The sequence below is a fragment of the Falco punctatus genome, assembly GCF_963210335.1.
Source record: "Falco punctatus genome assembly, chromosome: 1".
Classification (NCBI taxonomy): Eukaryota; Metazoa; Chordata; class Aves; order Falconiformes; family Falconidae; genus Falco; species Falco punctatus.
The window spans coordinates 31,577,118-31,604,005 of NC_137580.1; the positions used below are offsets into that span (position 1 = coordinate 31,577,118).

The following is a 26,888-nucleotide window of genomic DNA, read 5'->3' on the forward strand; positions in this document are numbered from 1 at the left end:
CAGGGCACGCTGCTTGACTCATATTGAAAACCTGCTGTCAACCAGCACTCCCTGATCCCTTTCTGCAGGGCAGAAAGTATATGCTTGAGTGTATACACATGAGTATACACTCTTCAAAACATCCAGTAAAACGTAATCACCATAAAAGTAGTAGGAAATACTGTACCTGTACATGGTTTCAGCTTCCACATCCCCAAACCAGACACGTAAATTTGGAGTGAAGTTCTGTCCTGTAAGTTCCAACATTGCTACATCCCCGCCACCATTCAACTGGAAAGAAAGTGAATGGAAAAAAGAAGAAAATCCATAGAAAAACATGTATTAATAAAACACACATACACACACACTGAAAAAAAACAGAAAATTTTTTTTCACATGTGTACAAGAACAGTAAAGGGTGCTGTTTCTATCTGCTGGATAAAACTGAAAGAAACACACCTACACAACTGAACTGTAAATTAACACATCTAAACAATACTACCAATTAATTTAATATCGTGAAGGAATGTCAAAGTTTTGATAGTGGCCACTTAGAAGTCAACAAACAAGGCTCAGAAAATGAAGAACAAAGAATCTTTCAGAGAATGCGTTAGGGAAGCTTCAAGTTTTTCCATGGTAGGATGCTGATTTTCTTAATAACGTTTCTGTCTGGCCTCCCTTTGATCTCTAATTGGCTGTTTTAAGATCCAAAATAAATTTCTATATAATCAAACAGAAGTCCTAAGGATATCACTACCACAGTATTTTAAGAAAACCTTCTTAATGTATAGAACAATATTAATATTATTCCTATGATGCGTAGGCTCACATATCTGAAATGTAGGTAAGAAAAATTATGGCAACAAACTAATGTTCCTATTTACAAAGCTAGAAGTATGTTTTCCTACAGTATTCCACAAAGGTACCATGGAGGTTAAATCAGTATGACAAAAATAATCTCACATAAAAGAGTTCATTAAAAAAACCCAACAAACTTACCTGAAGACTTTCTACAACAGGCACAGGTGTCACTGGAGCATGGACCGGTCCCATCCCCTCATAAAATGTGTATTCTGCTTTATCTGTGCTAATGATTGTCCAAGAAGCTCCATCATTAATCATTTCTTTATTTGGTTCTTTTGGGCATGGAGTGGCCTTAGAAAGAAAGAAAAGGTTTAAATCTGGCCTGCAGAATCATTTGGCAAGTCAGAGAGCTAAAAACAAACTCAGCCAGTAACAATGTCTATTATTTCAAAAACATGTTTCCGTATGTTTTTCCTCTAACAAAATGACCTAGAGAACCAGACACATACATTTCAGCAAAACTAGTAGAGAATTAAAACTTGTGAGAAAACTGTAACTCTAACTCTCATCTACGATACTGTCCCCTCTCCAACCTTCTGTTTATTGAGTTTTATTTTAGTTCAGCTTTCGAAGTTTTAATGTTATTCAATAGCCATAAATCAACAAACTAGAGCAACTAGAAGTAGCTACTTCAAAACAGATCTTACTAACGCAAAGTGACTAAAACAGCTACAGACTGAAGTGGAATACTTTTCATTAGTTATGATTTACATCTGGCCAAGTTCTTTTTTTTTTTTTTTTTTTTTTTTAGAGAGTCCTTCACCATCCACAAGATGATGGAAACCACAAGCTTATATTTCAGTGTACGTGCAAAGACAGGGGAGAGAAGTTGAAATGACAACCTTGCAAATCATAAACTTTCACTATCTTCTTGTAAATATTACTAGATTAGTATACAAACATAGACAGAAAATACACTGACAACTATTTATGGCAACAAAAGCGTCTCTGAACAATTCCGTCATCTAGCAACCAATAAGTAAATTGTGTATAGGTTAAACACAGGAAAAGAGGAAAAAAGGACTAAAAAATTCTAACTTTAATATCTAAATTCTGTTTTCTTCCATTAAGCTTTAAGGATATCTAAGTACGTAACTATAACCTTCACTCTTCAAAACTGTTAGATGAACTTCAATTAGCACAAATTTACTGGTTCAGCTGAAAGGAAGTTAAGATCAAAGCTGCATTCTCATGTGGACTCTTCATTCCAGTATCATCATGTAAAAAAGCACTACGAACAGCTTGCAAGGGAAGCATGCAACAGGGATAGTATCTACAGATCTTTCCAAGCTCAAGACCTAACTGATATTTTTATTAGAAACATATGGAGCTTCTAAATTACTAGCCCAACTTCAAAAGTGGAACTGCTGTATACTATTTCGATGCATGACATTTTTCTTACTGGTTGACTACAATTCCTGCTGGCACAGATGACATACTTCAGCTCATAACAAACAAAACTATGGATATCACAAATGTACAAGGTTGTACAGGCACAAGATCCTTGACTGGTTTCTTCAGATCTCCTAAACCCCTGCCACAAAGCTGAAGGAAAACGCCACAGAATTTGTTCTGAAAGTCCTGCTACATCAAGAATTTTTTCAGTAACGCATTACTTCTTCTGTCAGAGAAATCCTTGAAAGATTATGATTCCTCTTCTAGAGAAGCATTGCTTCTTGTCACTTCCAAATACAGCAGTTGACCTCCAGGCCCTCCCCGTCCCCTTCTTTCCTTTCAGAACTAAACTTTCTCAACAGATAGCACTGGAAGACTGAAATGCCTTACCACCATGCTTAGTACCTCATGTTTTGACAGGCTTCACGTGGAGGCAGGATGGGAAACAAACAATTGCGTAACATTAACAGATAAAGGACCGAATTCCCCAGGAAATGGTAAATGCAAGGACAAAGACAAAAGGAATGCAAGGAATAGAATATACTTAGATCTAAAAAAAAACCCTCAAACAACCAAAAACAACTAAACCCTCCCCCCCCCCCAAAAAAAAACCCTCAAGAAAGCTCTACATCAAAGGATATTGAAAAAATGAAATCATAATGGATTAGAAAAAGTTGTAAGGTTTTGGGTTTGTTTAAATATAAAGCTAATTAAAGGAAAGCAAGAAGAGAAAGGTAGAACTTAACAGTCATTCTTATTTTCAAATGCACAACAGCCAACTGCACAGTCCCCTCCCTGACGTTTTGTTGTTGCAGTGATTTTTATTCAATGTCATCACCAGCGTACTGATAAAGTCAAATCTTCGACCTTCTGCCTGATCCTAAGTTTTTCAGGTAGTTAAATGCAGTTACAATTGCAAGTATGTTATATCCAGAAGAGCATCAAAATGAACACAAAGGGCAAAAAAGTGGTAATGAGTTTCAATTTAGATAAAAGTGAGGTTTCTAAAGAAAAAAATCTGTAAGCCATGCCCATAAAATACTGAACTTGGAACCAGTAGTTACAACTCAGGATCCTGGAGTCATCACTAAATCTTCTGAAATCACTGGCTCAATGTGAAGTGGCAGCACAATGTTGGACACCCATCAGAAAAAACTATTGAGAATAAGGTATCAAGTATTATTTTGCCAATGTAAATCCTTTGTTCATCTAATTCTGGAATATAGTTCTGGTCTCCTTGTCTAAGAAAGCCACAGTGACAAAACATACAGAAGGGGCAACCAAAATCACCAAGTAGCTGCTAACCTTATGAGAAGAAATTGAAAAGACTGACTCTAATTTGGAGAGAAGAAATTAAGATGTTGATGAGTAAGGTGAATGTAGAAGTTGCTCGCTAAATCCTGCAAAACTGGAACTAGGAATCACTCACAGAAACTGTCAAATCATCGAATACAAATACAGCAAAAGTTTAGTAGACAGACGACAGGAAATGTCTTGAACTATCTGCTGCAGAATACTGCAGTGAAAGCAAGCATCAGTAATTTCAAAAGGAATCAAACCGATGGACGCATCTACAAAATTATACTAAAAGATACAAGTCAGGGATGCAGCCCTTTAATACAGTGAGTATGGGTGCTGGCAGAGTACAACTGCATAAAGCAACCAGGTCTGCCCACTTCTTGTAAGCGCCACCCCGTATGGCTGCTGCTAGACATCGATACGGACTGTACACTGATCCAGTATGGTATTATTTATATACTTTCTGTATTCCACACAATACATGGACATCTTTAAAGAGAGATCTGGCTGGAACTTCAGCAACTGAATGTCAAGGTTTTTGTATGTTCATACTGACCTGCTGACTTTCTACAGCCTCTCTGCCTCAAGCCTCTAAGGTCTTTATATTGGGCTATTTCCATTCACCCAAGAGAAACCTCTCACCCCAAAGGAAAGTCTGGTGTTTGTTGTTTTTTGGTTTTGGGTTGGTTGTTGGTTTTTTTTGTTGTTGTTTTGGTTTTTTTACAGTGACCACAGTTTGTCTAGACTCTTATTATATGAACTATATTCAACAGTAAATGCTTAAGAGTAGGCAGGTGAAAGATGCTACACATGCCTGTTTTTCTGGTCTTGGTCTTCTGGTCCAAAGGAAAAAATGGATAAAATGGAATTTCTCTCCTGCCACTGGTAGAAAGAGTTCATCTTCCATCGTGATTTCACTTACCAAAGAGTGGTAACAGCCCAACATCCAAGTTAACAGATTTTATTGAACAAGTTGAAGCAGCAGGTACCTACTCCACTCAAAGAACTCTTAATAGTGGGCTGTCTCTTTATTTAAACCCTACCCATGTGTAAAGTTCAAAGCTCTTATCAGACTGGGTACCATAAGCGCTGCAGAAAATGTAGAGTGGCAGGATGTCCTGGTAGTCCCACAGGCAATTCCAAGATGCTGAGCTAAGGCAGCTGTCAGAGAAGCAGGAGTTGTTTCTTCATTCAGCCCTTCCCATAAAGTACTTTGAGAAAGATCAAACAGTAAGGCTGATTCTGAGTTACTGCAGCTCCCATTTCAGAGATTTCTCTTTTTGACAAAGGTCTGCTCTCCTTTACAAGAACATATACTGATAGATATAACTCTGCTATATGCTGTGGGTAGAACCAACAGATCTGGTCCCTTCTGAGCTTCATGATTATGTTTCCTGAAATATGAACAAAGCTTCTCATATTTTCTTCCCATTGTCCCAATTCAGGATAGATGTCAACTGAGCCTTTACCAATCCTTTTTAAATTAAGGGAAATCTTTAAAAAGTTAGCTTCCCCCTTTCCTACCTCTGCCTTTCTTACCCAAGAAGCTACCGCTGTTCTCCTAAGGAATTCCCAAGTCTTTCCTGAGTGTGGCTATCTTCCTGGAACACAACATTCTCTCTCAACACCCTTTGCTATTTGAGCCGCCCTGGATGTTTAAAGAAAACTGCAATACTTAGGTAGGTAGGCCTGGACTTCATCACAGTCTTGTTACTCTATGGGAATCACCATGCTGAAAGTCTGCTAAAATCATGCTAACATACATGAGGCTAAACCCAAAACTTGTTAGTATACTGTATAAGCCAGTATAAGCCATCAGAACAATTGTACACTATGCTATTGCTTTTTGGTTGTGTGTTTAGGTTTGTTGTTTTGGTTTTTTTTATAGCTTTCCCTAGGGGCTCTTTCCTGTTACAGTAACTTAAGGATATTTTTCTCCACCTGCTGGAGAAACAAATACTTGAAGACTGAGACAGCTACACTCTTTACAGACAAATCAAATTTTTGTGGCTTTACAAATTACTGTGGTCAACTGCCATAGCAGTCTATGCTTATAATCTTAGCCAAGAGCAAGACAATACAACTCTTCTAAGCCCATAATGAAATAAGACTATCGTGAAGTGTATTGTTTCCTATTTGCTGTAACCTAGAAATGGACACACAAGTGGTGCAATTCCACTGGCATATGTCAACATGTTAAGCCACAGTATCACCACTGCATGCACAAGTTACTAGTGTGCTTCCATTTCTTCCACTGGAGAAAACAGAATTCATTGTCTACACTGACACAGAAGAAGATTATGAGGAAAGAAAATCAGATTTGGAAAGGGACAGATAAAGTTTGTTGCTTTTCATCCTCTGTTTTTTCAAAACAAAAATATTAAGACACATTCAAAACCAACTGTAAAACTGGCATTCGTACATACATTGGGAATATTTGGGAAAACTTTGCAACCATGCTTCTCATCTATTGAAATAGTTTTAAACAACTCACTTGAAACTGGATTATTCTCTCCTGGGAAAGGCACAAATACATTCTCTCAGTGTCTTTAAGGTAAAATGCACATTTATGGAGCTGCGATACTGGATCATCTGCATCCAATAACGCTGTTTGTTTATCTACTTTTCGAATTATCTGTGAATGAAAATTATACATATATATTTAGGACAATTTCTGTACTTCATTACAGTTGAGATTACATATGTACTGTTAGTAAAGCAAGTGAAAGGTTTGGTGTTGGGTCCCCCCCCCCCCCCCCCCCAATTTCCATGTCTCCTGCTTAAAAACCAACATTAGATTCATAAATCTCAATGCTTTTGAAACAAGAACACAACATTGAAGTGACAGTACTACAGCTTCAATGTGCTGCATGCCTGTCTGTCTTAGCCCTTTTGCTATAAAAGTGGGGAAGAAACTTCAAGCTTCATTAAAATCTACTTTTGTTCCATCCCTTGGTACAAAAGAGCAGCAGGTGAAGTATGAATACACTTCTACAGAAGCTTCCACCACTAACAGCATCAACAACATTCTGTGGTAGACTGGTTGCTAAATGAGGAGAGTTAAAAATAAGGAGGTATTGAGATGTCCTTAAGTACAGTCTTGCAAATAAAACAATCATAGTGTATCTTAACAATAGTTTTCATGAAATTTCATTAATTACCTAAAGACAACTGCAAAGAAAGTTGTTCCTTACATCTGGAAGTTCAGTGAAAAAGTATCTGCTGACTTAATTCAGAGGTGCTACACTAATTTATTTTTTTAAATTAAAGAAGTTAATCCCTTACAGAAAGTGGAAAGCTGTAGTTTGGAATTCTACCTCAACTTCTAGAAAAAAAGTTTAATACTTCATTTTATGCAACATCAGCAGAAGCAGCAGCCAAAGTGTTTGAAGATTTCTAAGCCGACAATCAGAAAGCCAACCATGTCCTCTGGGATTTCTAACGATAATAAATGGCATTATTAGCAATATCAGTTTCAAGGTTAACTTGTTTTTTCAAAGTTCTTTGCATTAACCTATGTCTGCAAGTTACCTTTTAATTGTATCACCTTCAATCAATCTTATAAGGCAGCATGACAAACGTCCCCAATAGCAAACGAAACAGGAATGTTTAGCCTAATTTGTTTGAATTTATTTCTACCTACAAATAAAGTTTCAGGAATCTCCCTTCGGCAGTGAGAAAATATTAACATGAAGCCCACAAAGTGAGATCCTCTTACTGAAGTTCACGTATGCTGAACCAGATCAGTAGTAACCAGGTCTGGATTTTCCTGTCAATGTGATTTAAAAATAAATTTTTAAAAAAGATCTATTTAAATGATGATTTCACACCACTTACTCTAAACAGGCTATCTTATTTTTTAGTTAAGTTTCATATTGGAGAGTACTTCTCAATACAGTTCTAGTAAAGTATCTCTGGGAAGGGGAACAAAAACCTGCCTGCAGGGAATGTTGGTTTTGCATTGGTGTATTCTAATAATTGTTTCTAGTTAAAAGTAGAATTAGTAAAGCCTTGTATGAAATTCATAATGGGCTGACAAACCACAATTTCACAAAAGGTCTCATATGAAGCATTCACTGTTTATTAACAGTCACATAAAATTCCACTTAGGCTGGCATTAAGTGCATAAAACAGGACAAGAAAAATATAATTATACTTTATTTATAAAAACCATTACTGTGTATCCAGCAATAAAATAATTTTCTTGGTTCACAAGCCTTAATTGGTTATAATCAATTTGGTGTCTGTGACAAAAGGCTGAAATTGTGTCTTTCTAAAAAAGTTATTCCAATGTTCCATATGTAAAACAGACCGTATTAATAAATGTCCAAAATGCTTCTGCAAGCTGGTATTGGTGTAATTATGTATCCTTAGAAGTATACAGATTGCTTTTAGATTCAAATCAGTAGAGCATTTTTAAAGTTGTGCTAAACTCAACAAGTGGAATAGTTCTACCGGCTGCAGAGACTTCACTCATCTATTAGGTATCAGTATTTGAAGTATTTTGCTACACTAGAACCTACATTACTGTTTTTAAAAGAGACCTGTTCTTAAGGACAGCTTGCAGATTAACCATTGGCAGTTCTGAATTCTGAAAAATTCTCTACACCTAATTTACAATCTGTTCTTTGCTTACAGAATTAATCTGAAGATATAAAAATACACTTTTATTAACATGAATGCCATTTTCCATATAAACATATTACCAAAACAAAACATACAAAGTAAAAAATTGTAAACAATGCAAATCCAACTATGCAATTACACTAAGATGCCATCTACAAATTAATTACAGCACTGGAGAAATTAAACTGTACCAGTCTTGGGAGTGCCATGCCAGTAACCGAGCACACAAGTTTGACAGTCTGCCCATAATGAATGTAGCCATCTCTCACTGTGAATTCTTCTCCTTCCGATTCATCATCATCCACTACATGAAAAAGGAATTGTCACATTATTTCTTTTAATCAGTTTTCCTTGATAGGAGGAACATATAACATCACATTATTACAGAAAATATACACTCAATACAAAACAAATCTGCATACGGGTAATTAATATGGAGGAAAAAATGCAGGGCTTTTTTTGTGGGGATGAAGGGAAGTAAGTGAAAAAATATATTGCTTCATTTTTACTTACAGAGGTGAATGTAAAATGCTCCCCACTGTTGTGAGCTGGCATGGAAGTTACCACCTTCTACGTGCAAATATCTCGTGCTAACTGTTTGGGATCGAAGTCTATTAAATAGTGCCACTTTTGTCCCTGATGCAATACATACTGCAAGGAACACATACAGACTTGAGATTATACAATTACTTCATTATTGCATAAAAAATGTAACAAGAAGTCACAAAAACATTAAAATAAACTGATGAATAGTGGAAATCAAGAAATAATTCTCAACTATTGGTTAATTTTGAAAATATTTGTATTTGTGACAGACCAAAAATAATCACAAAATTACAAACAGGATAACATATACTGTGGCTGCTCTCCAAGGGCATGCTAGTTCACAGAACTTTGCTACTTAGCCATATGAGCCAGTGCTTGCGGGCTGAAAACTCCCTCTGTTCATAGTTCTCCAACAACTGACTGAGCAGAAGCTTTAGCTTGCCCTTGTGCAATACTTAAGGTAACTTTCAGTGATCATTTGAAGTATATTTGAAGTATCAAGAAAAATTGTTCTTACAAATCACAATCAATTGAAAGGAAGACAGTCTAACTATGTAAAATTGTAACCATGCAATCTGAAATTTTCTCAGATCCAAACTTACTTATTCAAAAGACAGAAATGCTAAGCTTGCTCCCCTAAAAAAAACTAATCAGCAACTAGCATTTTGCCATCAAAACAGGCATGTTTCTTCTACTTGGTTCATATTCACTGTCCATCAACACTATCTGTCTGAATACAAAGTCAACAGTGCATACTCTGAACCCACGGGTGTGAACTGCACAGCAACAGATTGCCTTTAGTCATGTGGCAAGCTAGCCGCCCCGAGATCCACATTCCATAGGTGAATGGGTTCCAGCCCAACACAGATGGAAGAGCCTTTTAAAGCACTAGTGAAGAGAGAAAAACAAAACAAACAACAAAAAAAAAGGGTATCTCTTGAGGTGCTCCAGTGGTATGCAGGCAAAAACACGCTGGAGGAAAAGCAAAAATTCTCCCAATTATACATTAGCACCAGAGATCTTTAAGTTGAAAAACATGGTAAGCAAATAAATCTGGGTGAAATATCACCATACAGATTTCTCAACTAATTACTTAATAGGAACTATGCAAAACATACCAAAAGTAAAACCAACATGAAAACGGCATGAGACAGTAAGAAGGTGGCTGTGATGTGACAAAGTGCAGTTTGGATAACACTATGCAACTCATTTGTCACAATCTGAAAGCCATCTCTTTGATACAGATCAAAACATCCTAAGCACCTGATCATGGCAGCTTAGGAGATCCAACAGCTTAGAAAGCTGAGGTAGAAAATTCTTTACACATATGCCCACAAGGATTCGCTCCTCAGAGTAAAGTTTTTTTGCGGACCTTTTATATTTACTAAATAACTAACTGTGCATAAAATTCAACACTTATGCTGATGTATACAGTTCTGAAATAAATTAGAAAAAACAGAAATTGAAAATTTCATTGTATTTACTTTGTAGCTACACCACAGAATACACAAGAAAATTAGTAGGAAGCAAAATAAATTGCTACATAAAGAAAAGAATTGTAAAATACTTACAGTCTGCATTTTTCAGCGACTGTTTCTTTTTAGAAGGTTTGGAGATTACTTTGATCCGTTTACTGAGGAACACACCGATGTCATCACTATTGCCATAAAACATTTTAACCGATAACATGAAGTGCTTTCTCTTGTCTGAGTCTGATATGTATAATGTTTTGGCAGTGCAATAATTCTGCAGGTGAAAAAATACAGTTGTTTATTCTTTGAAGTCAACCCAGTTCAAGAAATGCCATGTATTTAATTATGAACAAAACATGAAAACTGATGCAACAGTTTCTAAAACAGAGCAGAAACTGCCTTTTCCATCTCTTCCATATGTGTATTTCTATGTCTCCGGTTTAGCTTTGTGAAGTTTGGCACCTGACTTCAGTACTTTAGTGTCTTTCTAAAGACCTTTACCAGGACTGGAAAACAGATGATTAGAGACTACAGATGTGTCAAAGCCATCTCTGAGTGGTTAAGAGTACGACCAAAAATTGTATCTGATTAGAGCTATACAGGCACTACACTGGGCATGCACAGGAGTCTGTCTGTGCAGAGCCAAACTTTTCTCAAAAGGATGGGAGAAAGTAACCAGAAAGTTACTTTTGGCCAATTGTTTATACCAGGTTACAATAGGAGCTTAAAAAAAAAAGTATCTCAAACTTTTATTATTCTTTTCCTATTCAGCAACATACGAAGCATTTCTAAGTAGACTATGCTGGAAAAACTAGGTAGCTATAAAACAGTGCTTAATAAAACAACCAGCCAAAATGAGCGCTCACACACTGCTAGTTCTATTCCAACTGTTTAAGTCATGACAAATATCTTTTAAAAAGTCTTGTAAAAAATAATCTACTAAATTTATTAAGATGCTATTTTATTAGTATTTTTATGCAAAGGGACTTAAAGACCACTTCTAGCAGTAGATGTTATTCAGATACTTCCTTGATAAGATTATCCACTCCTGCAAGCCAGGGAGAGGGATATGGAGTTTGGGCCAGAAACTGTACTTCAGTTTGATGCCTACCGAATAAGGTAAGAAGTTTACTGACTCTGCATCAACAAGCTACAAAGTAAACATTAGTATCCTGCTATGATCCCATGAACCAAATCCACCTACTGGATCATCCCATTTATTTTTGAGGGTTTTTTTTTAAACCACTTATGTAGTATCTGCTACAGTGTAACAGAAGTTATCAAAAATAAGCAAGGGTATTCCTTGAAATATGCACCACATAGCTATAATATCCTTTGTAGTAATTTGAGTGGCTTATTACAACTCTTCTACCTTTCCTTCCAAGTTCAGCTGCTGCATTTCTTGGTCGCTGTTTCCTATTCCAATGAAGGCGCAAGGTTGTGACTCTTGCTCAGTGCAACCATCCCGTTCCATTTGCTCTTTTTTTTTCTTCCATCCACTGCCCATAAGGTACACACATGGAGGAGGGCAAAAGAACCTGAAAATGAAAAACATATTATGAGATTACACACAGCTTTCAAGAAAATTCTTCAGACAAACTTCTGTGTATCCAAAGCTTTCTCAGCCCATCCACACTTTGCATTCCAGTATATACATGCACGCCCTTCATTTGCCTTGATTTTCTAAAATGCAAATCAAAAAGAGAAAAGGCAAGGAAAATCAGCATTAGATGCACTGTCACTGAGCATCTTTCCAGTTCAATATATGATAGGTAACAGTTTGCATCTCTATAAAACAAAACCTCTTTCTACCCTTACAAAGAGATTCTCAAAGAAAGTAAAAAGGCTTTGAAAGTGACAGTGTTTTCCTTTTGTAGCTGCTTAACATGACGCTCTGATCAGTTCACACAGAGCAGTTCCACAAATTAATTTAATGGACAACTGCTGACCACAATTCCTATACATTTATTGTTTCATCATTAGTAAGGAGGAAGTCTACTCTGTCCAAGCATAAATCTCTTTTCAGTTTTTAAATAGAATAGATGAGTTTACATCTTCATCAGTAACTGCAAAAGATATGATCTAGTCTTTAGCATCACTGACTGAAATCAGTCTAGAAGCTACTTACAGCAATACATTCAAAATTAAAGGCAGCATTAAAATGCAATGTATCGATCCTGAAGTTTCTGCAAATTGCTAAAAATGCACATACTAATCACTTTTGGTTTTTGTTTAGCTGACACCTGCAGTGGTTTTATCATCACTTAGCTAAGATCAAAGTTTAAAAAGCAGAAAGAGTAGATCTGGCTGTGAGGCAGAGTCATGAAGGGAGAAAATAACTGAAAAAGTTTTTAATTATTCTATTTATTTCAAATTGGAGAGCAGTGCTTAACTTGGCACTTCTGAAATCCAAATATGACAACTACCTCATACAGGTCTGTAGGTAGGATTTGATTTTTTTTTTTTCCCTTTTTTTTTTTTTTAAAGATTTTTGCTTGGAACAACTGAATTAATGGATTACTTCCACTAATCGAGGTTTATATGGTATTTAATAGAAGTCAGATTTAGTATGAAGATCAGGTCTAACACTTTATCTCACCTTTCCAGCAAAAGTACCTTTATTTACAATATAAAAATGCTTTTCTAAGTAACAGAATTCTTAATAGATGAAATTAATTCCCGAGTTAATAATCACATAGTAATAAATTGTAAGTATTAAGAATCCATGCAAACAAATGCAAAGATTTGTAATAATTTCATTTAATGCACACAAGTAATGTCTATTCTTTGTTAGAGAAACAAAGAAATTTTAAGTTTTACTGTAATTCAAAACATCTTGGTGGTTATGATAATGAGCAAAAATTACATTCTGCAGGCAAAAAAATATAACCAAACTTTCTTTCTTGCCAGTAAATCCACAGTGAAAATTCTTCACTTCATTTCACTCTTTTTAAAACACAACAAAACTGATGATATACCAATATGCATATAGCTTAAATATCTGTGAATGTCTTTCAAAAGTGTTGTGCTCGGGTTTGAAAAAAGCCTGCCTACAAAAGAATTTGTAGAAAGCAGCTCGCCATGTGACATCAAAAGAGCTATGGGCATGTCTGAGAAGCTCATTAAATTAGTGAAACTGCTTCTACAGATTGCTTTTTGAACTTCCAAACAAATGTAAACAAATGCTAGACTTCATTATGATAATCCACTTCAGCAAAGACATATAGCAATCATTTGCCCCTTTTATTGCCTTCACACTATACTGAAGCATAGAAATTTTGATATATATTTATGGAATTATGAATTAAAAGAAAGCTACTTGTAGAAGCAAACATTTTAACAACTCACATTCTCATGTGGTTATTGCATCAGTTTTAACTACTTCTATTTTATTCTTTGGAGTAATTACGGGTCATATGAAGGCTCTGGATATTTTTTTTCTTCCAATTGAAAATGCAGAACACGGAGAACCAAGGCAATGGGCAGAAACTTGCCAATTTGCAAAGCAGATGTTTCCTGATGGAACTGTCAATTTGAGAAACTACATAATATACTACCTCAAAAATAAAATTTAACACTTTCACAGTAGCAGCAAAGGAGAATACTTGTACCAGCTCAGTCACCAATCATAAAGCTGAAATTTATAGTTATCTGAATTAGAATGGGTTACCGTAGCTTTACTGCTATAAAAACAGAAGTTCTGAAATTTGAAAATTACCATGAATAAAAAGAGTAAGCAGTAATAAATGTCACCAAATGGTGCACATGGTATATTCCCTTTTTGCTTTTGCTTCTTATCTTCTGCTACCTGATCTCTCTCTTCCACCTTCCTTCACAAAGATGATGAATGATGCAGTAGGGGTATATTTAAGAACACCAGGGGTTTCTGTTACGTGCCAATTAAATCCTCCCCTTCCTACTACAAATTCTTGATCTCAAAACCAGCAATGAACTTCCTGCTTTTCAGCTGCATTTATTTCAAACAGCACTGGCGACGTGACCTAATTTCCTTCGAATGCTTCTCTACCCTAAAAGAAAAATGATCTTAAGAGGACTTATGTTTGTGGGAGAGACAGTACAACGACAATGGTCAAGATCGTAACATTTGTATGTATATACAAAGTGTATATTTACTTTCTACATGACCAATCTACTTTATGTGCCCTGTATCACCCCACATCTATATGTAAATACCATAACTGTTGTTAAAAAATAAATCTATTCTGAGGCTCACCTACTGGTTGCTGCAACTTTCAGCATGTTTTAAGAAAACAGAAACCCAAACAAAGCAAGAAATAACAACTTTAGCATTACACTGAGAAAATTTACACTGTAAGTAATTGTGATCACATTAAAAAAATTTATAGATATAGACAAATATATATACACATGTGGGCAGGAAGAAAGCAACAGAATAAAGTGTCACATTTTTATTAGACTGACAAGGGGACAAGTGAGGGCAACAATCATGCCTAAGTACACTTTAGGAGGCCTACTCTGCCATCCCAGATAGGGGAAACATAATGGTGGTCCTCTACGAACATACTTTTCAAATTGGGATTATGAACTAACTCCAAGGTTAGGAAATGCAATTCTTTTGGGAAGAAACTTCAAGTAACAGGTGCATTCATTCAAGAGTTGGCCTTTTGGGAACCAACTCAGATTGCCAGGAAAAGCACACCACCTAGCTAGTCAGATTCTAAACTCTCAAACTCAAATGTCAATACAAGATCCTTTCAGTGTTCATGGATGTATCCCATTTATTTTCTTCTCAACAATTACAAGCTATTTCCAATAAGGAAATTATACACAGACACAAAATTAATATCAACCTTTATTAACGGAGCAATGCTTTGCAAACAAGAAACCAAACCCCCTGTATTCCATGTAGATATAACACCATAAAGCAAACATCACACATTTACCTTTCTTCCTCATGTATTCTTTTGTGTTCCTCTTATCGGTTAGAACACAAGAAACAAATCTCAACCTTTTTTCATATCCTTTTTCATTTCAGATTTATTCTAAACTAAGTCCTTTGAATAGCTACGACCACTAGATGGCACTGAAGACCTACAAGAAACAAGTTTTAACCCACTGGTGAAAAGAAAACAAGCCACAACAATTAAAGTGCTCTTTTAAAATTAGACCACCGGGAAAAGCCTTGGAAAACTATGACTTATGGAATAAAGAATGACACTTTTGAAACAGAGACGATTTTAAGTTTCGTTAAAACAAAAAGAAAGAGTCTGGACATTCACAATCTGAATGCATTTTCATATATGTCAGCCTCTCACTCACCCTTCAGATACAGACAAGTACAGACTCAGGGCTTTTTATGTCATATTTACAATCCCGGAAACTCATGTACAGAAGAGATTATTATATAGTGTGAGTAAACTATGAATATCCCCATATTTCCAATTTTCACAGAGGACTGGAGAAAGTGTCTTTGATATGTATAAAGTAACTGCTAGAAACAGGTTCTCTCATTAATAAAACATTTGTGATTAAAATAAGAATTTACATGTTTATGTGAGAGGCTGGCTTTCAGATAACTATAAAGAGGAAAGAGAAGAAGAAAATCACCTCCCCAAAATATGTAAAGTAATTAAGGTAATTTCCAGTATTACTGATGGGAAATAAGGCAGGACAATGTTTGGTGGAACAAATGAAAATACTCTTCCTTTAACCTTTGATTTACAGGGCCTACCTCTCTTTAACCACAAAACTAAAGTAAGACTGAGTAGGAGGTAAAAATTCTTCTGAAATATTCATATGACCTATAGTAAAAAGAAAATTATGTTGGAGGGAATGGCAGCTGTGTCTGGTTCTTCTGAGCTTGTTCAGAATTTTCAGTACAAGAAGTAATGATGGAAAATCATGTAGCATGTCATTTCCTCGCTGGATTTGTACCATATTCTCTTAATACCTCTTCTCTATGCAACGAGCAGACTGGCAATTCCTTGATGAATGAGCAGTAAAACAACACAGGACATTATTCTGTGAGGTAAACACCTAACAGCTTGATCTAAAAAACACATGAGATCTGTTAGGGATCAACTCTGTGAGCTCTTTCATTACTGGAAATATAACAATATAACAACCAGGAATGTCTTTCCTGGACAAAACCTATTCCACACTTGTTAGAGCTGCATGGCGAGATGCAGATTCAGTGTTTTTCTACTTTCTGATATAAAGCACAGCGACTGAACCAGGGTAACATTTTGGGATACCAGGTCTCTGCAAATACTTTATGTATTTAACATACTTCTACAACATTTTGTTGTGTACTCCTAGTTTCTCATAAAAGGCTCTCTCCCATACTTCTTCCAAGAATTTGTGATCAGTGTAATTGAAATGATGGAAAGTTTTAAATAAAGTATAACATTGAAATTATGTTAGCCAGGAAAGGTCAGAAGATTGATCTCCAAAAAGTAAAGGGCATCCCCACAGTGCCTTCCTACAGGATAATTTCATGGGCCACTTAAGTAAGGAAAGACCACAGTATTAGCAACCTCATGTTAAGACTCCAGGCTCAGTAACTCAGCAGAGCAAACAGAAGCAAGCTGTTACCCATCTGTTACAACAGATCTGTTCCATCAGACTGATTGGAAACTGAACATTTTTCCATGGCAAAAAAGCCAAGCTGAGATTTGTCTAAGGATGCTCCCCTTTATTCCAAATTACTTGAAGGGAAGAACAAGATAATTAGTGGTTTCTGAGTCTTGACTGCAACAGCAAAGTGGAATAGGTTGATTCTTTGGCACCACCTGGAATATTGTTTTAAATCAGACAATCACCAAAGGAGACAACAAAATACCTTCAGTCAATTCAGGCCAATCAATACACAGAAAATATGGTACTTCAAGTAGAGAAGGTACCCTAAGTGAACTTGCCAAGAAGCAAGGGGAAGAATGAAGATAAAATCAGCTCATGCCATTGCTGCCTAGTTCTGATGCACTCAATGCTTTTTTCAAACCACAGGCTTCTGTTCATAAAGATTTGCTTTTTCAAATCATCCAAATCATCTCCGTGTTCCTCTTACAGAAGTCTTTGCCTTCAGGAGGATTTATAGGTGCCTACCAGCTGGTTTTCTTTATGTTCAGGGTGACATTAGCAGGGAAATTTTTCCTTTGTACCAGCTGGTCAATTTCAAGTCCTGTTAAGGCAGGAGGTGAGCTTGTCAATTACCTACATTGTTCTGAGCATGAAACTACTCAGCAGTAGTCTTTCCTTCTTAGGAGCTCAAAGAACTACAACATCCACTAAGGAATTCAATGCAACAACAAACAAATGAAAAATCTTTAGGTGCCAAAGTGCTATGAATGAAGTAGTGGAGCCATGGGGTAAGCCCTGGAAAAGGCTATGCTCTCAATAAATAAGAGCCTATAATAAATAAATAAATAAAAACCAGAGTGCAGGCATAGTCAGTTTGGTCAAGGGAAGTATCTGAGCAGAAATTACGGGAGCTCCTTCACTAACAGACATAAAACAGGACACAGCTAGGCCATTCTCAGGCTGATCAGTAGTGCTAGCGTTTAAACTCCACAAATATCGATTGGCTCAGCCACTGATGAACTATGTCTTGGAATCCAAAACACTTCAATCCTTTACACCATTGAATGCTCACACTGTTCAGAGTGTGAGACAAATTTCAGTGAATGGTAAATACAAAAAAAAATATGCACAAGAAGCACAAGCGAAACACCCACACTCATCAGGCTTATACATCACCTGAGCTTTTTACCAGCTAAATGCCTTTGAAAGACGACAGCCATCCAACAAGGAACACCAGGCAAAAAGCCTTAAATTCAACTGAAGTCCATCCCTGTGCTTCTTACCCTCTGGCTTCTTTGTTAAACCAAAGAACATTAATGTTGGTAAGCGCAAGGCTAATAAGAAGAGTCCACTCAAAGGAAGAAGCCTCCTTTCATTACTGTTATTTACAGCCAAGTATCAAGAACACTCTCAAATGAACCCAGAATGTCTCCACCCATGCGGCAACAACCTGGAATTGTGTTTCTGTGAGGCTTATTTAAACCAGACCACACTACGTGAGATCTGCACCGTCTACAGTTGAGTTTTCACCAGGGTATTTCACCATCTACTAAGCTCATCAAAACACTGAAAGGTAGTTATTGTGCCAACCTTTTAATTATGCCATGCAAAGTTTATTAACGATAATTTTCCATGACCTCACAACAAAAAAGGTTTAAAGACTGGAACAAAAGGTGGGAGCTTGTTTAGCCTTTTCTAAGGTTCTACATTTGCTTTAAAGATGTGTCAAATGTAAGAAATGGTTCCTTTTGTAATCTGAATTCTTACTTACAAAGATAGTGCCATTAAACTTACTCTTTATGGATCAAAAATTAACCAGATCATATCCATGCCATAATAAAGTCCCATGGAAAACATGAAATTTCTCCATAAAAATAGGTTTCTGTCTATAAAGCAGATGTGTATGAAACAACTCACTACAGAAATGGTATGTAATGTAAAAATGCTAAAAACTTGATTACTTGTATAAAACTGCTTTAAATCTTTACTAATTTTGCTCAGTCCAGCAATAAAAAACACCAAAGGGCATGTTCTGCTATCAATAAAACAGAAGCAATTAAAAACACTCAAAAAAGAAAAAAAAAGAAAGAAGCATCATTCAGTTTCATGAAGGACCTTAGGGCACACATGGATCCAAGGATTTAATAACTGGCATTTTTCTTTATACCAATAGCAACAGGGCATCATTACTGATGCTAACAGTCTGGGAACTAGCAGAACAGTAGCAGAGGCAGTCTAAATGACGTGTCACAATTAAGAAAAACTGAAATATTTAAATTTAAAAGTGAAATCTTAGTATGTATTCCAGACTTTCACTTCATGCCCATACCCGCATGGCAATCACTTCACCATCATATTATTTTCTAACAAATATCGAACCATTTTCATATTAGTCATCTTTTGGAAAGCTCTGAAATTGTCTACAGTTACTTGACATGCTTCCATTTTCAAAGAGGTGAATTTGAGACACCTTTCAGGAACAAATGCAACTGTGCTGAGACATGCAAACTGCGCCTCACAAAATCTTAAGTGGTGTCTAAGTCCAGTTAGCAATCATCGCAAACAGTGAGAAACCGATGAATAGTTTACCGAACGAACATTACCACTACTTAGGGTAATGTATGTGCCACAGTTTAACAACAGCATCACGTGAAGTATACAGGTATATTCAAGGCAACAGGAATTTCTAGTAATGCCATGAAATGCACATATGAGCTTTCAGAAACTGATAGCAAATAACAATTCGAAACTTTGCCCTGTATTCTTCAGAACACTTACGTAAGTTTTTCAAACACTAATGGAACATTTAATAATTAAAATTACATACTTTATCTCTTTCATTTCTCCCTTCTTTTGACGCAATTTGTTCTCCAAAACACTGATAACACAGGACAACCTTGTAAAATGTTCCTGCCTTCATGAACTGCTCTGGCCTCAGAACACTGCCTGAAGTTACAGATACGCTTTTAGAAAGTCACTTTCTTATCTATAGGCACACCCCTCATTTTTCGGGAATAATACACTTAAGTCATCTGCAGTGATGAGTTCATTATGCAATTCTTGAATGACAATATAATCTGAAAAAATAGCAATCAGAGATGCTTATATTGCTATGCTACATCTTTTTGGCTGTTGAGTTTGTTGCAGAGGGTTAAAGTTACCGTTCACTGGTAGTAAGGCCTCGCATTGCAACCCTTCTGCGTTTCAGTGTGGCAGTGACCAAGAAGCCTGTGTAGTTCTATAGCAAACACACAGCATACTTGTCTGCTTTCCCATTCGCTGACTTCCCATTTGATTCTCATCAAGAATTTTAGAAAGATCTAAAAAGTACTTTGAGTAAACAATTCCATGGAGCTGCAGAACCTGGACACGGCCCAAATGCAAGGACTCGAGACACTGGCTAACAGAAAAAACAACATATATTGAAAGACAAGTACTCAGGTACAGAATACTGAAGAACAGTTGAAAATATAGTCTGCATCTCTGTGATTTGCAGACACCAGTAAATTTGATTTAGATCAGCAATGAACAGAGAACTCTGTAGGTCTATTTCTAACATTTCTGTTTTCTAACACTTTCATATGTAAATATGTTAAAATCTCAAATCTCAGAAAACTGTGAAAAACAATGATGTAACAGACTTACACAACAGTGGCAAAAGAAAAATTAAAACTTCAACACCTTTAATTAATGACCCAAATATGTGGTCTTTTGTGGTGAAAAAATATTAAGAAAGGATCTGAAAACTAATAAAATACTGCGTTATTTATTTTAGTGAAATTTAAGGTAGAAAAGTACCATTTATACTTAGAGAAAATTCTACTTCATCATGAAAGGACTAGAAATCTGCATATGAAGGGCCACCCTATCTGCTTCTACTAGTCATGCAATAAAAACACCACATAGAGAAGACTGCAAGAAATTCACCTTTGCCTAAAAAGCATTCATCCTCACGTTTCCCTGTATATCGTGTCCCTTAGAAAACTACCTATTATTTTAACTTGTACTGCATTGATTTTTACAAGACAATGTTTATCAAAAATATGGTTATGATTGACCTGTCATTCTTTTTAAAGCTATTACAGATCCGATTCAGAAAACCATCTTACTGAGGCTAGCGATTTCCCTTTCATATTAATTTGACATTACTTAGGAAAAAACTCCTCTACAAATAGTCACCATTCATCACCTTGTTTACTCCAGACTTAAAATGGAAGGTTTAAAATTAGAACGATTACAGTTCAATGGAAGAAAAACTTCATCCATCGATGGAGAGCCTGTTGGTAGAAACAGGCATCACTACATTGAATGCCACAGGTTTGCAGCATTTGTTACATAATTAAATTATGTACAAAACACTGGTTTACGTTTCTTCAGACTACATTACAATCTGAAGAATTTTGCAATGTTATACACCAGACTACACACTATAGTTCCCCTAGCTGAGAGCTGTAGAGGGAAGTCAGGAAAGAACATAAACTTACCTCTTTTCATTTCCATATGATTTCTGCGCAACTTTCGCATGGAGTATTAGCACTGTTTGATCACCTCGCTCCTTTAGGTAATTTCGCATTGCTTCCCTAAAAATTAGAAGACAAAATAAGCTTTGGAAGTTGTTTTGGTTTTGTTTATAATTACAGTAATTCCAAGACAGCATTAGGACAAAACCCCCAAACATCTGAAATTTAAAAAAGGTAACCATTAATAGGGTCAAGATGAGTAAGGTTTTTTTAGGACAATTACACAGCAAAAAGAAGCACCTATCTTGCATGAAGCTAGCAGTAGGGGTCTGCGGTCATTTACAATTACTATGTTTTCCAGAAAAAGAGACACTTGGTAATATAGAATCATGTCAAAAACAATCACTGCACCATGTTAAAAGCCCAATTTTATGAAGTACCATATCACAAACATTTGATTAGAACACACTTGATTAAATCAATATTGTCTCCGTAACCAATTCAGTCTCTCATAGTAACAACAAATTGTTCTGAAAGTTTGTTTGTTTAAGCTATTAACTAAGTGAAAAGTTTATATAAATTTCTTTTAATTGTGGAGGTACTAAGAAAAAAAATTTTTCAGCTTATTGTTTTGTCTAGTTTTCTAGAGAAAGCTTCTACTTCCTGCATACAGTCAGGTAAAAAAAGATAAATTAGATTTTCTATCATTCCTCATCACTGTAATGACAGATGCCACATAAAAGCTATAATTACTTCAAACACACCAACAGCAATTCCTTGAGAGAAGATAGCAATACACCCTATCATTCTTCTGTATAATAATCTAACTGTTCATTAAGGAGCATGCCAAATTCAACACCCTAGGGTTTAGCTGTGTCGGAGTGCTGACAGGAACACTTTTAAGTCCCTGAAGGAGCTTTTGCAGGTTGAATGTCCACCAATGCACTCATCTTCAAAGTCATCAACCAGAGAAACAAATTATGATTTTAACAGGAAGTTACATGAAGAGATGCAACCCTACAGAAGAGGGATTTCCCGCCCTTGATCTTAATTACAGCTAACATCGGTAAACCTGACGTTTATCCATGAAAGCACAGGTGGAAGAATTGTCTCAAAGTGTACAGACTTACTTTATTTGCAACCATTGTTTAAGAATATATTTTAAGCCACAAAATACAATTCACTGTGAAATTAATTTAATACATTTAATTATAGTATGTATTAGCTGCATTTAAGTGGTTTAAAAACTTTCTGACAATCTGAAAGACTCTTAATTATTAAAGAGTACTTTCATACTAAAAACTTTTGTCTTGACTACCATTCAAACATCACTCAAAACGAGCAACCCATGCACAAAACCACTAGGTGCTATCTAATGTTTATTTAGCATTGTATGAGGAAGAAATTCTGCCTTTTCTACCGGTCTGTTGCTACAGTGTACAATCCAAGCTCCTACAAGAACTAGGAATGTTCCCCTCCAACCAATAAAAAACCCAACTCACTATTGCAATTCTTGCACAACATTTTTCATTACTAATCTTAAAACTCTCAATAAAGGTAATGCTATTATAGGTTACATCTAAAAACAACCAGCACAGTATGAACAAAGTAGTGCTGTTCCACCAGAGCTTGCACAATGATGAGCGCATTATTAGACAAACAGGACTGCCTTTCCACAAAAAAGCAGAATAATTTTCCAACAATTGAACTAAATGCCTTTAATAGTTTACAGGCACATTTTTTAGCATTACATAAACAAATCGCTCTTAAAAATTTGTGTCTTCTCTTCCATTTCAGCATTTTTCTCTTTAGAAGAAAAAAGTTAGTTTGCTTGTTTCCAGCCTCTATCAGCATAAAGGTTTACAAGCTATTGCTCTGAAGGATGGCTACCAGTTCACAGATGCCTACCCTGTACTCACCTAGCACATCTAGTAGCTAAAATCCTGCACGTGAAATTCAGAGTCACTATAGTTAATTGAAAATTTAGTTAACACACCTTACACTGATTAGTCATTATTTTTGTTGGGTTTTTTAAATCATAGAATATAAATTCTATTAGTAATTTCAGGGTAATGCTAAAAGGTGTTACTGTTTAAGATGGAAAACACTGCATTTCTTAAAAAATATCGTTAAATATCCCTGAAAACAGGTAGGCCAACAGGAAACAGCAATGATTGTTAATTACTCATCAGTCAGTATAAATCAATTTTGCATTGAAATGAAGTTTAACACAAGCTAACCTGAAGCTTACCCAGAAATGTAATGAGAATCCCCAGCACAAAATGTAAATGCTCTCCCCCATCCTGTGCTTCACATGAGGCAACATAATTTCATCCAAAACAGAAGTAGGCCATAGTGACAATGGGTTTCCATGTCTACAGCACTATTACCACACAAAACTAAATAAAAAAGCGCATCTTCTGCACTTCAAGAAAACAGTAGATTTTAGGCTTAGTAATCGACACAATTTGTGGCACAGAATAATAATTATTTGCATAGACTATGTTGCAGTGGTTTGAAAAAATGGTGACTACTTCACAGTTTCTGGTATAAATGCTTCCCAGACAGACCAGGAGCAAATCAGGCACAGTACTCCAGTCAGTCTAAACACTTTTCAGAACGGATTGACTTGATCCTACTATTTGATGCTATCTCTGACTGTTTACATTTCAGCAAAAATTGGTTAAGATCACTCCTTGACAGCACTGTGTTCATTTTGCTCTTACCTGCTGCATGACCGTAGTAATGTAATAGTTGAATTTTGGCAGTAAAAAGTTATTTTACATGACCGCACAAGACACTTTTACTCAAGGAAAAAACCCCAGCTCATTCCTGATAATTTAAAAATAGATTTTAGTTTTAAATTAGATGTAGATTCACATCCTGCTGAATAATCAACAATAACTGATACATGCAGTCAATACCACTTCTAAAAGGGGATTTGGGTATCATATTAAAAACAAGCCACTTGCTGTTCATAATCTTACTACTGGCTGCTGACTGCATATATTAATTGAAAAGCTTTGATATTTAAAATTCTAGGGTTAGCAAGACTCAATTTTTTAACTTAGAAATCCTCCTGACAATGAAAATGGTAACTTTAAAAAACTGTTAAGACCAGCATTTCTTTAATGGTTACCTGGTGAGCCGTTTCGGTTGAGGTCGCTCTCCAAATTTCCTGAAAAAAAGAAGAAGTTGCTAATTTAAACCAGAAGTGTTTAGTCACAATTTTACAGTGAATTATTATCCCAATTTTATAATTTTTGAAAATGCACTAGAATTTGGTGTCTTTTCCTTAGAATTTCCTCAGTAGATTACTATTGAAATATCAACCATATCCTTGCAACATCTTTTCCCACAATAGCAGAGCCTTTTTTTATTTGGAATACTAAGTAACTTTCTTTGCTAAAATCACATATACTTTCTCTGTTTTGAAAAGTTGAGATATGACAAGTATGTAAATAACCAGGAAATCTTTGCCACAGTATTGACCAGATGTGCCAACAAAAAGCAGTATTATCAACATACAGAAATGAACAGGCTTATCTCCAAGTTGACAAATCACAGCTAATTCCTCCCATCACAACTTCTCAGAAAACTGTTTTTCCTTAAGGACTTCTTACAAAAAGGATTACAAAATATTTCATACGTGCTGGTACAGAACTACAACAAGAATCTTTCTTGTGGAGTATAGCCAAGCATGATCCTGAAACATCCTGTTAATACACTTAACTTTTCTAGCCACAAAGCGTTTGAGACAGCTGTATTTCTTTCAGTGCTTTAACACTGTTCTTGACAGAGAACCTTTACACTAGTTTAAGACTTTCCACAGAAGTCTTTACTTACATAAGGCACTAAATTGACACTGGGCAGAAACATTTTTATGAACAAAAACATCCTCAGATTAAACCAAAACGGTCAGGTAAAAGAACTGAAAACAAGGAGGGCTGTACCCAGCAATGTACATCTGCTCAACCTAGTAAGGAAGCATAACCACAAGCTAAATAAGGACAAATAGGGAAAGGGGGTGTGAGGGGGGGAACTTACCAAACCCCACCTTTCTTTCTAAAAATTAACTGAGGCATAAGAAACTATAGTTCTGCTGTCAGTGTTCATAAATACCTCTATGACTTGCCAAACTCTTTGGTAATAAGTAGGCATCTCTTTCCCTTCATGCTTCCTGTAAAGTGAAAAATCCCTCTCCTAATATTGCCACACAACACTGTTGGAGGCTCCCCAGGACAAGAACTTGATCATTAAATGATGTGACAAGAAATTCCCCTGTTCGTGCCGTGGATCTGTCCTGAACTCTACAGCAAATGGTGGTGGAATAATTTGATACATTCCAATTTCATCTGAGTAATTCTAGAAATATACGAAGTAAAAATACATAGCTATTGCCATTTATACAGTTGGGCAGAACAGCACTCTCCTGAAAAGACAGTTACAAGAAGACTCAGCAAATTTTGAAGTTATTTTTCAAGACTTGAGAAATTAGTCCTCTAAAGTACTGGCAGTCCACTCTATGTTGAGGAACTGAATAAACAAGATGAAGCCAATTTTTTTTTTCCTTGTTTAAACAACGAAATCAAAATTTATTTTTTCAACCAGACAGAAGTTCTTTCACATTTTATTTTGCTGTTGGTAATACACTGTTCACTTGTTTGGCTTTAAATGAAACAAATTCTTCCTACAAGATTTGTTATATATACTTTAAATTTCAAGGTATACTGGACATGTACTTCATTTATACTTTTCCCTATGACATGTATCACTACACTGTCATATTTGTGAATGCAAAGAGGTAACCAGAAAATCCAAACAGCTTTGCAGCCTGGCGGAAGCAAAGTTATATATATGCTTCTAGCACTTTTTGGGATGTGCCTAGGTTCATCTCCTGAGCACGCCCTGTGCCTCTGATTTTTTCCTTGGATTAACGGTGTGGGTAGATGTGTGTATTCTACCTCCTCAGTACTATCTATATAGTTACTGTTCTCCCCTGAAGACCTAGGATCATTATATCTGGCAGAGGATTCACCTGTCTGTGACTCACCGACTAGACAACAGATTACCTTTAAACAATACTCTACAGTTAAAAAACACCCCTATAGATCAGCTGCCTGATTTTGGGTAGAAATACAGTCTTTAAATCCCTCTGCACATTTTAATCCACCACAAAAAAAAAATAAAGAGGTGCCCATTCTGAAGCAAAGCAGACATTATGCACACCACGCTTAGACTGTGGCCAACTGATCCAATCCAAGATGAGGAAGACACTAGTAAATCAGAAACAGCACCGATACAAAGAAAACTTCCCAGACAAAAATCTTACACTCTCCTAAGGCAACATCTATCCATGGGGAGCTCTTGCACGCAGCAGGTGCATTCCCCTTGCATGTACACTTATTGCTGTCTAAAGAGAACCTTTTTAACAAGGCATCTACACAAAACAACTGCAGTCACTTTAAGAATCATTTAGGCTGGGGAAGACCTTTAAGATCATAAAGTCCAACCATTAACGTAGAACTGCCAAGGCCACCAGTAAACCATGTCCCCCCACCTTTTTCTTTAGTCAAATCCTGAATCCACAGCACCTGAAAAAGTACAAAATTCCTTCTTCAGAGGCAGAGCTAAAGCACTGAGAAAAGTATGATGGAGATGCACCAGGTGCACAGGTTAGACTCTA

General features: G+C 36.1%; 1 protein-coding gene across 3 annotated transcripts in view; it reads right to left on the reverse strand.

Moving 5' to 3' along the window:
• Positions 1 to 26,888, reverse strand: part of RBPJ (recombination signal binding protein for immunoglobulin kappa J region) — a 58,166-nt gene that overhangs the window by 1,172 nt on the left and 30,106 nt on the right. For all 3 annotated transcript variants that reach the window (XM_080386237.1, XM_080386238.1, XM_080386236.1), the window contains exons 2-10: positions 24,342 to 24,380; positions 21,227 to 21,322; positions 11,554 to 11,719; positions 10,281 to 10,455; positions 8,677 to 8,814; positions 8,355 to 8,467; positions 6,032 to 6,172; positions 979 to 1,134; positions 167 to 270 (exon numbers count right to left, since the gene is read on the reverse strand). In XM_080386237.1, coding sequence (XP_080242363.1) covers positions 167 to 270; positions 979 to 1,134; positions 6,032 to 6,172; positions 8,355 to 8,467; positions 8,677 to 8,814; positions 10,281 to 10,455; positions 11,554 to 11,719; positions 21,227 to 21,322; positions 24,342 to 24,380 — 1,128 coding nt within the window. The remainder of the gene's footprint in view (positions 1 to 166; positions 271 to 978; positions 1,135 to 6,031; positions 6,173 to 8,354; positions 8,468 to 8,676; positions 8,815 to 10,280; positions 10,456 to 11,553; positions 11,720 to 21,226; positions 21,323 to 24,341; positions 24,381 to 26,888) is intronic.